This window comes from Varanus komodoensis, unplaced genomic scaffold, assembly GCF_004798865.1.
Source record: "Varanus komodoensis strain SLA01 unplaced genomic scaffold, ASM479886v1 scaffold22, whole genome shotgun sequence".
Taxonomy (NCBI): Eukaryota; Metazoa; Chordata; class Lepidosauria; order Squamata; family Varanidae; genus Varanus; species Varanus komodoensis.
This window is the reverse complement of record NW_025335606.1, coordinates 18,938,308-18,952,204: the sequence shown is the minus strand read 5'-3', so window position 1 is coordinate 18,952,204 and position 13,897 is coordinate 18,938,308. Positions and strand designations below refer to the sequence as shown.

Sequence of the window (13,897 nt, the reverse complement as noted above, 5' to 3'; positions counted from 1 at the left end):
GGGTACTGGGGGAAATAGACAAAAGGGTATACCGGGAGGAGAAGGCCTGTTGCAGAAGGATTCTTCGTAAGACTAAGGCTGATTACAAGCTGAGACTTGCCAAGAATATCAAGAGCAATGAAAAGGGCTTCTTTCAGCATGTAAATAGGAAGAGGAAGGGGAGACAAGTGGTGGGACCACTAAATAAGGAGGAAGGAGATCCAGTGACTGATATGAGGGAACAGGCACAGATGCTAAATGACTATTTTGCCTCTGTGTTCTCCCCAAAGCAGGATGGGGGATATCCGCATAGGAGATTAGATGAGGCTGGGGACTTAGGGGAACAGATTTGAGTCACTCCCCTTGAAGTCAAGTGGATCCTCAGGGCATTGGACATTACAAAGGCACCAGGACCTGAGGGGTTACACCCAAGAGTACTTAGAGAGTTGGCAGGGGTTCTCTCACACCCTCTGGCCTCCATTTTTGAGACCTCGTGGAGAACGGGTGAAGTTCCAGAGGACTGGAGAGTGGCATCAGTGGTCCCAATTTCAAAAAGGGTAGTAGAAAGGACATGGGGAATTATAGACCAGTTAGCCTTACATCCATGGTAGGAAAAACAATGGAAAGGCTCATAACAGAGAGAGATCTAGTGATGCTAGATAGGGAAGGGAGGCTGACAGCCACACAACACGGCTTCCGCAAAAACAGGTCCTGCCAGACAAACCTTGTGGAATTCTATGACAAGGTTTCGAGATGGCTAGATGGAGGGGATGCAGTGGATGTTGTATACCTGGATTTCAGCAAGGCCTTTGACAAAGTGCTCCATGATATCCTGGTGGAGAAACTGAGGCGTTTTGGGATACACCAAGGCACTGTCCGGTGGATTAGGGCATGGTTGACTGATCGAAAGCAGAAGGTAACCATTAGCGGGGAATCATCGGGATGGCGGCCAGTAACAAGCGGGGTCCCCCAGGGCTCTGTCCTGGGACCGATCCTGTTTAAGCTTTTCATTAATGACATGAAAGAAGGGGTGAACAGTCTGCTGATCAAATTCGCAGACGACACTAAAACTGGAGCAGTGGCCACAACTGAGGAGCAGGTACTCCAGATCCAAAAGGATCTGGACAGACTATGGAAGTGGGCAGGAGACAACAGGGTGGCGTTCAATGTGGATAAGTGCAAGGTCTTGCACTTGGGGCATAGGAATAGCTGTCATAAGTACAGGTTAGGTGACAAGTGGCTGGAGAGCAGCACTTGTGAAAGGGACCTCTGGGTACTGGTTGACTGCAGGCTAAACATGAGTCAGCAGTGTGATGCAGTGGTCAAGAGGACGAACGCCACTCTTGGTTGCATAGCCAGAGGTGTGGCTTCTAGAGCAAGAGAGGTATTACCACCACTCTACACGACTCTGGTGCGCCCGCAACTGGAGTATTGTGTTCAGTTTTGGGCCCCTCATTACAGAAAGGATATAGCCAGGTTGGAGTCAGTGCAGCGTAGGGTCACAAGGTTGGTGGCCGGTTTGCAGGGGATGCCGTATGAGGCGAGACTGAGGGAACTGGGTCTCTTCAGCCTGGAAAAGAGGAGACTCAGAGGGGATATGCTGGCGACATACAGGTATGTGAGGGTATGTCACATGGAGATGGGTTGAGACCTGTTCTCCCCCGCAGAGGAAGGCAGGACACGCTCCAACGGAGCAAAGCACAGGGGGCCAAGGTTCCATTTGGATGCCAGGAAGCACTTCCTGACAGTCAGGACCCCGAGGGTGTGGAATGGGCTTCCACGAGAGGTCGTTGAGGCCCCATCGGTGCGGGTGTTCAAGGATAGGCTGGACATCCACATGGTGGGCATGTCGTTAGCAGAGCCGGCTGGTGCTGGAGGTCTGACTAGATGGCCAGGGAGGCCCCTTCTGACTCGCTCTGTTTCTATGTTTCACCTGTACTATTCGATGATTCTATGACCTCCAGGTGCCCAGGCACCCATCTGACTTTTCTCATTGCAAAACGCCATCCCACAAAAAGCATATAAAGACTTGGCTGACATTTTATACAGGAGAAACCAGGAAAACAACCACCCCCCAAAAGTACTTATTTGCTTAATGCATTCCTCAGCTGTTTTTCAAGACCACAGTCTAAACACATTAGTCAATTTGAAAAATGGTCCTAGTCAGCACTACAGAAGAGCTACCCTGAAAGACATGGGCAATTGTTGCACATGCCTAGACACCTTCAGCCATGGAGCAGTATAGAAATTAGTTAACTGATTGATTGAACTACCCAAAAGACTTGATTAACAAAGGAAGAGGTGAGAGCTGACTAAAACAACTCCATGGAATCCAGAATTTTCAGCACCAACAGAAGCCTATTTCACAATTCCAGCTGCCAGTAAGAAAATTGTTTGTTCGGTTATTTTTTTATGTGGAAGGTTGGTCCCTTCCTGTCCCTCTTTTTGCAAGTGCCAAGAAAGGATTCTGGGAGCACACCTGTGCCATGGGTCCCTGGCCTAAAGGTGCATGCTGTTCCAGAGAACTGTTCCCATTCACTAATCCTGATATACAACTCTGCACTTTTTTTACTTGACATATTGTACTCCTGCTCTAGCTGCATGATCATACTTCTCTCCCAGTATAATCTTTTATTGATTTCAATAAGAACTGACCCTTTGATTTTTAATGTCTTAAGAAAGGCCTGCATTCAATGAAGTCGTTGCTAACTGATATATTTTCTTCAATGATAGTTTTAATGGGTTTTGTTAGCTTAACCGCATATTTATATTTGATATTCCAAACTGAAGTTGCCACAAGAGATGTATATCTGACTGTCAGGATACAAGTCTTAGAATAAATAAAATAAATTATCTAGATTAGTCAGAAAACTAATTTTTCATTCTAAAGTGATACCTGATAAGGATCTTGAGATTTATGTGCAGATAATAACCAAGATTAGAGACAACTATTAGCACCCAGCAACAATTTACCTTGACAGTATTTAGTATGCATTTACTTTCTACATTTAAATACCCCCTTTCTTCCATCATGGACCTTAGGTGGCTACAGGGGATTCCAGGGAGGTCACCTGCACCTGGCAAGACCTGCTTAGCTTCAGCCAGGTGGCTGCCTCATGTGTCTTCACACCATGCCTGGGAAGTGAGTATGCCAACCATGGATGGGCCCTGCAGCCCCAGTACCAAACTAGCCTCAGAGCTTGTGCTATAGCCCCAGAACCTGCTACCCCTGTGGCACCCAGATGCTCAGCAAAGCACTCAGCAGCCCACAGCAAAAAGAGGCATACGCAGTAGGAAGGAGGAAGGGACTTGAAAGGGGCAAGTCTGGACAGGAAAGAGGTGGTCACCTGATTGCTTTGGCCCAGAAGAGATCTGAGGCGATGGACAAGAGAAAGAAATCTGGGTGTTCCCCAGAGTGCAGAAGAGACGCATCCTCAAGAGCATCAGAGAAACTGGCTAATTATTCCTATCTTGCTGCTCATACTGCACAGCTTGGGGGCAGGAAGGGAAATATAATGGAAGAGCAGAAAAAAAGGAGGAAGACAAAATACCACCTGTAATCCAGCACTAGTGACCAGTTCCCAACCCCCAGGGATATGTTTGAGAGCAGTGAGGTCAGCCCGGAAAGCCACCACATGGTGTGGATTGGGCACAGCGGCAGCACCTGGGATGTGGAGAAAGGGGGGCAGTTACCTCTGGCTGGAAGCTGGCTTTTGCCCGTCGCTTCTGGCCACTCCCCTTGGCTCCCTGCCGCCCCACCTGCTTGATCCTGGCTGGCTTGCGGCTGCGGCCACCGTAGGCGTTCCTCCTCCTCCTGACCTTCCAGCCCGCTGCCGCTGCCCCCTCCGCCTCTGGGCTGCTCCACTCCTCAGGAAGCAGCCGCTTCTAGGGAAGGGAAGAGAAGAGGGAGATACGAAGAGGAGCGAGCTGTGGAGGCAGCAAGCGGCAGATGTGGGAACAGGAGCCCTAGCCCGAGTCAAGCAGCACTGTTGCTTGGCCTGCTCCTGCTGGCAACCGCTAGTCTTCTGCAAGCCCAGCTATCCCCTTCCTATGCCCCACGCTTGCTACCTGCAACCCACCCATCCTTGCAAGCACACCCCAAGGCACCCCAGAGCAGCTCCAGGTATGTGAGAGCAGGTCTTCCCTTCAGCCTCCCACAAAAAGCTGCAAGGCACAGACAAAGGCACAGCTCAGACCAAAACAACAGGGAAGGAGTGGAGGATTGCAAACCAAGACCAGGGGTCTTTGAGAAACTGGTGTAAACAAGAGGGCTACAATCAAGGGTTCTAGAAGTCCACTGAATCTCCAGGTCTCTGTGACTAAATAAAGCAACTTGGCCAGAATTCTTGAAGCTGCAAGTTTTGCTTTCTAGAGAGCATAAGTTTCTAGCCCTCAGTGCTGAAAAAATGTCAAATTTTGCAGAAAAGGGGGAGTGGAATGGTCAGACTGGAGCTACTTGATGCAGTTTGAACACCAGCCAGTCGCCACTGCTGCCCACCAGGTATCTCTGCTCTCTACCTTGTTTCCTCAGACAAAACTGCTAACACTAGGAAAAGAATCCCAAAGTTGTACAAACATGCACAGTCTATGAAGCAAATAAAGCAAATATATGCACATTTTCCAGTCTGCACAGTTTATGCCATTGTAAGATGCGAGCAGGTTGGGTGCAATGGTCCTGAGTTCCCTTGGCTGTGAATTACATGGGCACACTGCAAAATTAAGAAGCTTCCAGAGGTGCTGGTTTTGTCTTCTATATAATGGGTTGAAGTCTTTTGACCTTTACAATTCTTTATTCACTGAGATTTTCTGTTGGCAAGTCTTTCTAGAGACAACCAGTCTGTCTGATTCCCTCCACCACATATACAACACACTTAATCCCTACCCACAACATCCCCATTTTCATTTGTCTGAATTCAATAGCACCTGTGGACTTTTGCCTCTTATTTTTACTGTGGATCAGTATGGCTCTCTTGTTTATGGTCTTGGGACTATGTGCAGGAAGACTAGCACATGAGACTATTAGGCAGAACAGGCCAGGACTAGCGCTCAGAGGCAGGTGGGGTAGAAGAGCAGTCAGGTAAATATCAACCAAGGCAGGATGAGAAAAGTAACAAAGGGTCAAGCCAACTGTGGCTCAGTACCTTTCCCAGAGCTCTCTGCCCTCATGGTTGCAGAAAAAAATTATTGGTGGCACCCCAGTATGTGCTTAATCTGTCCATGTGTCTCTTTCTGCATCTCTTCTAGACTGCCATCTCCCATTTCACCCACCTACAAACAGGACTGAAATGGTAATTCAGTCTCCAGCCGTGTGTACCCTGTACTGAGCACAGAACACAGATTCCTAAGAAACTCAGCATTCATTATGAGTGAGATCTTTATAACCAGAAGAATATCGAAAGCTTTCATGTAATATTTTTAAGTCAGTTTCTAGCCTTTATCATTATAATATTTCCAGAGGTGAGCAGTGCCTTTTGTTGCTTCTTAACCTAACTAAAGCAGGATAAATCACACAAGTTTCCTTAGTTAGTATAATGTATGCAAGGTGCAGAATCCACCTTTGTTGACTGAATTTGGATTGACAATTCCATTTTAAGTTCTCCTTTAAAAAGCCAACAAACATGGATCATACATAGCCTTGACCAGTTTTTAATAAGGACCAAAGTTGTACCTCTTGCTGGCATCCAGACTATTCAAAAACAACTGCCTTGGAGACCATTTAAGCGGGCACAACTTTCCTATATTCAGAAAGGATTGAGTAAAGTACCCTTGCAGATAAAGCTCACAAAATATTGACATGCCTCTGCATCCATACATGATGTGAGTCATTAGAGGCACATTAAAACAACCTAAGTAAAGTAGAGGCAGCTTTCTTTCCAAAGGCTTTGCTCTCCAACTGCTTGGAAATTTTGGTTTGCCACAAGCCAAGTGGCTATTTAAGAGATTTAAAGTGCAAGCCCATGCATGCTATGCAAGAAAAACATCCTATGACTCCCAGCATTTTGTATCTTAACATGTTTAACGTATTTTTCTCCTTCAATTTAACAGGCAAAAATATGAGTGAAATCCACACAACTGCTTGGAGATCCTCTTTAAGATTCTTCTTAGCAGCAATTTATGTTAAGTATTCAATTCTATGCATGTTTAGACAGGAAAAAAAATCTTATTCAACCCAACATTCTTTAGCCAGCACCAAATGCTGGGGAACTGTAGGACTTCTTTCTGTCTAAACACGCATCGGATCGCGTCCTGTCTTTTTCCACATTCTGAGGAACTACTCATGCAATTATCTTTGTTTGTTTGCCTTTGCAACTGAAAACATAATACAAAAATTAAAAACACACAAGCAAACCTTGGTAGGGATGGCTGGCAGCCCGAAGATTTATCAAGGACAACCACATTTCCCAAATCACAGGAAGTCCTTCATATGGTAAGCTTCAACCATTCAAACCAGCAGAATGCAGAAGGAATATTACATCCAGGCCACCAGCAGAACAGAAAGCTACAGCAGACTAGGGCAAGTGAGCAAGCTCTGTATCACACGTTCAGATATAGGAGAGGGGCAGGCAGCCAATGCACAGAGTTTATGGACTCCCCCCTGCCACCTTGAACTGGGATAATGTTTGCTCTTAAACAAACTGGTGATCAGGAAGACCCAGGTCATGAAGCAATCAACTGCTCCCCGCAACCATCAGGAGAATGTTAATTTGATTTGAAGAGCATCCAACATCACTTTTACTATACATCTAGCAGGATTAGATGCTGTTCAGAAAAAAGGTCTTGGGTAAGGACAAGAGTCTTCCATCAGTGACATCATGACTGAAGCACCAGAAAGAAGGCCTAGCAGGTATTCTTTCTATAAAGCTCCTGTGGGCAGTCCTAACCTGAGCTGAAACCACATTTTAAGGTCACCAGGTAAGATCTTCCAGACTACGTTTCATACACATCACTGAATAAGGGAAGAGCCTACCAGGCTGAAATACCATGGTTAGGTTACAGCACAATCAGAAATCTTTGCCACCACAGATTTCTGGTATTCTGATCAGCCACTCTCTTACATAGAGGCAACTTAGTACCACAATTTGTGTGACCTGCTCAGGAAGCAAGTCATCTACATGCAATGCAGTCATAACAGAGCCAAGTGGGCATGTCTTCACCTCTGGTTCTGTCTCAGTTCCTACCAGTTCCCAGCCATGCGGCAATTTAGCCCAATTTAGTCCATAGGTGCAGCAAATGGAACAACCTTTGAATTCATTTCTCCATCAGGGAAATAACAACTACTGCTAACCAGGGGCAGAGCTATCTTACTAAGGAAAAGGATGATTCCAGGAACTTCAACTCTGGGCACTGGCTATGCTGGGAAAGGGGATGTCAAACAGACTGATCAAGATGGGCTTTGGGAAAGTTTTGTCTGTAAGCCTGTTTCACAAAAAATAATGCTCCCGTGCTATTCTCATTCAGGTGTGTCTACAATGTACCATATCATGGCCATACTGGCTCTTGAGTGAGGTGAGAAATAGATATTTGGCTTATCTTGTAAGAAACTCCAGAATTAATTCAAATATATGGCAGGAGATGCCATGGTGTATTTCACAAGGAGGTTTTTGGCTTGAGAAGTGAGAATAAAGGAGCAAAGGATATGAAAAAGGTTTATCAAAATTTCAAACCAGGTAGAGACAGGGAAAGATTTATCACCCTCTCAGTGTCGTATCTTGAGATGACTGGAAGTCGGGTCAGAATATACAAAAGTCCATCTTTACACAGTACATTTCACTAACATGAAAGGTAGTCTAAGATGGCCTCTATGACTACTTTTGGAGCAGCAGTTCCTTGCTTTAACTTCACTCCCCACCCTCTCTGCAAAATTTATTTTTTGTAGTTTAGTATCTTTTTGTTAAAAAAAATCTGCCAAGAAGGCTATGGGGGGGGGGTGATAAGGGGTCACAGCTGTTGAGTCCTTTGTGACAGCTAAGTGGAACCAGAATGTACAGAAACAGTAAAGACCTGAGTACCACATGGGGGAGACAAACAGAAAGCCATGCTCTGTTTGTGAGCTCGCAAAGAGGGCATCTATTTGATTGCTGTTGGAAACAGGATACTGGACTCCATGGACACTGGTCTGGTCTATCAGGGTAAAGGTTAACACAGCTGGATGAAACATGCATAAGCACACAAACACACACAGTGCCATCAAAGCTGTATGCCAAGAAAGCCACACGGAGGGTTGAAACTAAAGAAAAGCAGGGTTTCTTAGCAGCTTGATGAAAGTAAGTCCCATTATTGACTTCCATGACTGGCATAAAGGGAAAAACCGAGTTACAACACACATTTGCAGAAAAGCAAGCAAGCAGCAACAACAGAGGACAGAGCGGGCATGGCAATAAGAGGGGACAGAGGGGTGGATGAAGGCAGCACCAACCATTGCAAACTGCAGGCACTGTCTCCATCGGCACTTCTGGCGCTTGAGATTTTGTCCACCAAACTTGGGTTTGTCACAACAGAAGTCACAGCGACCACAGTCTGTTTTCAGCAGGCAGGCCTCACACTCACCACACTTCCGGTTTTGACGGCTTTTGGAGGCATTCTATGGAAAAAGAGGAAGAAAACAAGCAGAAGCCAGGAGGAAGGTGACCTAAGCCCAGAATGGAGTAATGTGATATGGTGCCCAAATGACAAGAGTGAGGATCTTATATTATGAGAAGGCTGGAAGGTAGTGCATCCAGAAAACAACCAAAACACCCATATTCCTGTTTGAGCTATCTAAGGCTTTTGCCCCTTGAAAGAATTTTTAAAGTGTGAGGCAGGCTTCTGTGGGGAATAACCAGCAGTCACTGAAGCAGCAGAAATTGTTCTTATTGAGTGGCCACCTTTATTGGCAGGCTGACACCCATAACAGCCTCATTCATATCACTGTGAAATAGGGAGCAGCATCATTCTGGGCCTTGTTAAATGTTAAGTGATCACAAGGGCAGAGGAGGCGGCCTCCACATCAGGGTCATCAGATATTTTCACAGAGCCACAGTGAGTCAGTCTGTAGATTCAGTCAGTACAGCCTTTGATCTGGCCAGAATGATCCTAGGATGCTGCCAGAAGAGTAAGCTAGCCTTTAGGACAGCGGTCACTAATCTGTGACTCTCCTGACATTGTTAGACTGCAACTCCCATCAGCTCTACTGAGCAAAGCCAATGATGAGTGCTACAATCCAGTATCAGGAGGGATGCCCCTGCATTGGACAGCGGTCCATAGCAATTAGCACAGCTTAATTGTCACATAACAAGGAGTGGGGGATCATAATCACTCTTCAATTAGCTTGCCCATTCTCTTTCCTTCTTAGCAGCAAGCTTGCCAAGTGTCAAGCAGGCTTGGCTTGTTAAATAACAATTAATCATTCACTACCATGCCTGCTTCTTTCCAAAGCAAAAAGTTTAACCTCATCTGGATCATGACACAACCACAGAACTTCACAGAGTACTCTGACATACCCATTCACTATCATTCCTGCCACTTCCTGTACTCCACTAGCTCCTAATGCTGTTATATCCTATTTTGGTGAAACCCTGGCAAACTCAGTCCCAACTCAGTCCCCATCATGTGACTGGAAGAGGAAAGGGAAGATTTCTATTTGTGACCCCTGCATATGAGCACATCAGGAAGAGCTTTTCAGTCTATCCATGTCCAGCTCAGATCGTCCTAGTGACAAAGAAAGTTTTGCTTACTTTAGTGCTCTTGTGCTTGGTTGTGGGATGCTTGGGGGGACGGCCCACCTTCTTCCTTTCTTTCACTGCTCCCAACTGTTTCTTCTGTTGCAAGGAAACCAATGTGAGTTAGTAACTGTCCAGGATGCAGTCTCAACTGTTCACAGAATTAACATCCCAGAAAGTGTCCATGATGGAAAATACTGATGTTCTTCTACTACAGCAAGACTCCTAATCCAGCATTTCAGGTCCTTCTGTATACCTTGTACATTCAAGACCTGGTCATCAGTCATCAGGGGCTTTGACAAGACTTGTGTAAAAGCATATGGAATAAACACAGGGATAGAGCTAATGAGAAACCAGGATCCCAGGCGGAGGAAGCAATTTCAGTCTGATTGATATATTACATATTTAAAGTATTTTATGCCATTCCTCAGCAACCCCCAGAGACTCCCAGAGCAGCTTACATTCAATCAGTAAAAGACTAAACGCTAAACAGCACATCCCATGCAGAGTTCAGCCTTTATGATAATGTGAATTCAGCTCCTGCAAGCAGAGAGGAGCTCCCTTTTCCCAGGAGAAAATGCACACTGTAAATGTGCACATTGCACACGGAATCATATTTAATCCTTCACATATGGGACAAAATAAAACTAGTTAGCAACTAGTCCAGTGACATGATCAGTTTGAATTGCAGCGATATCACCATTAGCTGAACTGAAACAAAACATATTTTACCCCCAAACAAACCACAGAAATATGTAAAGAAGAGGAGTTAGGATGGATAGGCTCTATTCTCTATTTCTTTATTTGAAAAAATTTAGATCAAAATAATTTATCCACCTCCTTCATGGATTACTGCCTTGTTGTGGCAAAGGGGCTTGCGTAGCTCAATGAAGCTATGAGCTATGCCATGCAGGGCCACCCAAGATAAACAGGTCATAGCAGAGAGCTCTGACAAAACGTGATCCACTGGAGAAGGAAATGGCAACCCACTCCAGTATCTTTGCCATGAAAACCCCATGGACAGTACCAAAAGGCAAAAAGATAAGACGCTGGAAGATGAGCCCCTCAGGTCAGAAGGTATCCAATATGCTACTGGGGAAGAGTAGAGGGCTAGGACTAGCAGCACCAGAGAGAATGAAGTGACTGGGTCAAAGCTGAAAGGACACTCAGTTGCAGATGTATCTGGTGGTGAAAAGAAAGTCCAGTGCTGCAAAGATCTATATTCCATAGGAACCTGGAATGCAAGATCCATAAAGCAAGGCAAGCTGGACATGGTCAAACAAGAAATGAGAAGACTGAACATCTTAGGAATCAGTGAACTAAAATGGACAGGAATGGGTGAATTTAATTCAGATAACCTTCAGGTATACTACTGTGGGCAAGAATCCCTCAGAAGAAATGGAGTAGCCTTCATAGTCAATAAAAGAGTAGGAGAAGCAGTACTGGGATACAATCTCCAAAAGGACAGAATGATCTCAGTTCGAATCCAAGGCAAACCATTCAACAGCACAGTAGTCCAAGTCTATGCCCCAACCACTGGTGCTGAAGAGAATGAAGTTGACCGGTTCTATGAAGGCCTACAACACCTTCAAGAATTAACACCCAAAAATGATGTCCTTATCACCATGGGGGATTCGAATGCTACAGTAGGAAGCCAAAAGATAACTGGAATAACAGGCAAGTTTGCCCTTGGAGTACAAAAAGAAGCAGGGCACTGGCTGGCAGAATTTTGTCAAGAGAATATCATGGTCATAGCAAACACTCTTTTCCAACAACCCAAGAGACAACTCTACACATGGACATCACCAGACGGTCAACACAGAAATCACACTGACTATGTGCTCTGCAGCCATAGATGGAGAAGCTCTATACCAGACCTGGGCATTGTATGGCCCGCGGGCCACATCCAGCCCGATGGCTGAGCCCGACTGGCCCGCATGAGGTCACTGGCAAATTAAAAGTCAATGCAAATATATTTCGTCGTAATATAGATGCAAGCAATACAACTGCACTGGTTTTATTTTGAAGGATCTGCTAAATTGAATTGAATTTATTGTTTTTCATGTAATGTTAATGTTAATGTTTTTGTGAACATTCATAGTGTTGTTCTGTGCGTCACATTTTCATTGTATCTTTGTAATGTTTCATTTACTGTTTTTATAGAGATATATATTGAGCAGACCTGTAAGTGTATTGGTCTGACCCTTAACAACTGTCACAGTTTCTCATGTGGCCCCATAGGAAAATTAATTGCCCACCCCTGCTCTATACAGTCAGTAAAAACAAGACCAGGAGCTGACTGTGGCTCAGATCATGAGCTTCTCGTTGCAAAATTGAGGCTTAAACTGAAGAAAGTAGGGAAAAGCACTAGGCCACTCAGGTATGACCTAAATCATATTCCTGATGAATATACAGTAGAGGTGACAAATAGATTTAAGGAATTGGATCTGATAGACAGAGTGCCTGAAGAACTATGGATGGAGGTTTGCAACACTGTACAAGAGGTAGCAACTAAAACCATCCCAAAGAAAAAGAAATGCAAGAAAGCAAAATGGCTGTCTGAGGAAGCTTTACAAATAGCTGAGGAAAGAATGGAAGCAAAAGGCAAGGGAGAAAGAGAAAGATACACACAACTGAATGCAGAATTCCAGAGAATAACTAGAAGAGATAAGAATGCCTTCTTAAATGAACAGTGCAAAGAAATAGAAGAAAACAATAGAATAGGGAGGACCAGAGATCTCTTCAAGAAAATTGGAGATATGAAGGGAACTTTCATGCAAAGATGGGCATGATAAAGGACCAAAATGTCAAGGACCTAACCGAGGCAGAAGAGATTAAGAAGAGATGGCAGGATTACACAGAGGAACTATACAAGAAAGAGCTTAATGTCCCTGATAACCATGATGGGGTGGTCAGTGACCTCGAGCCAGACATCCTGGAATGTGAAGTCAAATGGGCCTTAGGAAGTCTGAGCAACAACAAAGCTAGTGGAGGTGACAGTATTCCAGCTGAGTGATTCAAAATCTTACAAGATGATGCAGTAAAAGTGCTACACTCAATATGCCAGCAAACTTGGAAAACTCAACAGTGGCCACATGATTGGAAAAGTGCAGTTTACATTCTGATCCCAGAGAGGGGCAATGCCAAAGAATGTTCAAACTACTGCACCATTGTGCTCATTTCACATGTGTTATGGAGTTACTATAACTACCAATGGCAGTATCGCATTGCTCTTATACTTCCTGTTCCTGTCCTTTACCTTTGTCCCGGATGCAATAACACAGTGCTTCATGACTCCTCGGACTAACAGCTTGCAGCGTCATCCTTTCTGTACATGAAACATGGTGTCAGAAGTGACTCGAATCTGGATAGAGCCTCTTGTTTGGAGTGCAGCAACCTCGGGACACAGCACTGATTTGTCAGTTACAGTTTGAGACCGTTTATTGTGCGTTTTCTGCTACTGGAGGGCTGTGAGGCCTACTGACCTCATGGCTGCCATGAATTGCATACCTCCCCCAGAGGGGATGAAAATCGGTGGGGACTGTAGCAGCAACTGGGAAACTTTCAGAGTTGAATTTGAGGATTATTTAATGGCTACAGGGCTGAATGCGAAACCTGCGGCAGTGCAGGCAGCCACTCTGAGAAGAGTCATGGGCAGTGAATGCAGGCATGTGTATAAGCACAATCTGAACCTCTCAGCAGAGCAGCAAGAGAATGTTACAGCCATTCTGGATGCACTAGAAGCTTATTTCAAACCTGCTAAAAATGTCATTTATGAAAGATACGTGTTTGGATGCTGCAAACAAGAGGAGGGAAAATCTCTTGACAACTTAACAAACTTGACAACTTAACTCACTTACGAGAAAAAGCAGCTACTTGTGAATATGGCACCCTGAAAGATGAAATAATAAGGGACAAAATTGTTCTTGGTATATCTAGTGAGAGCACATGCAGGCGTTTTCTAAGAGAGCGCAACTTAACACTAAACACAGCTACTGAAACGTGTCGTACAGCAGAGCTTACTGACAGACATCTGAAAGTGATGGAACAGGACAGACAGAGTGACAGCATAAACGTTGCAATGCAGTGACAGCACATAAGCAAACTGCAAGGACAGCAACACACGCTTAGAGCAAATACTGCCAACTCTACAGCATGCAAATATTGTGGGACTGTGCATCAAAGAATTAAAGAGCAGTGTCCAGCATATGGGAAGTCTT

At 44.9% G+C, this 13,897-nt stretch overlaps 1 protein-coding gene across 8 annotated transcripts in view; it reads right to left on the bottom strand.

Moving 5' to 3' along the window:
• Positions 1-13,897, bottom strand: part of MBD1 (methyl-CpG binding domain protein 1) — a 65,050-nt gene that overhangs the window by 14,489 nt on the left and 36,664 nt on the right. For 7 of the 8 annotated variants that reach the window (XM_044431143.1, XM_044431146.1, XM_044431145.1 and 4 more), the window contains 3 exons: positions 9,693-9,776; positions 8,396-8,560; positions 3,673-3,864 (listed from right to left, as the gene is read on the bottom strand). In XM_044431143.1, the coding sequence (XP_044287078.1) occupies positions 3,673-3,864; positions 8,396-8,560; positions 9,693-9,776 (441 nt within the window). The remainder of the gene's footprint in view (positions 1-3,672; positions 3,865-8,395; positions 8,561-9,692; positions 9,777-13,897) is intronic. The other variant, XM_044431149.1, reaches the window with a different exon arrangement.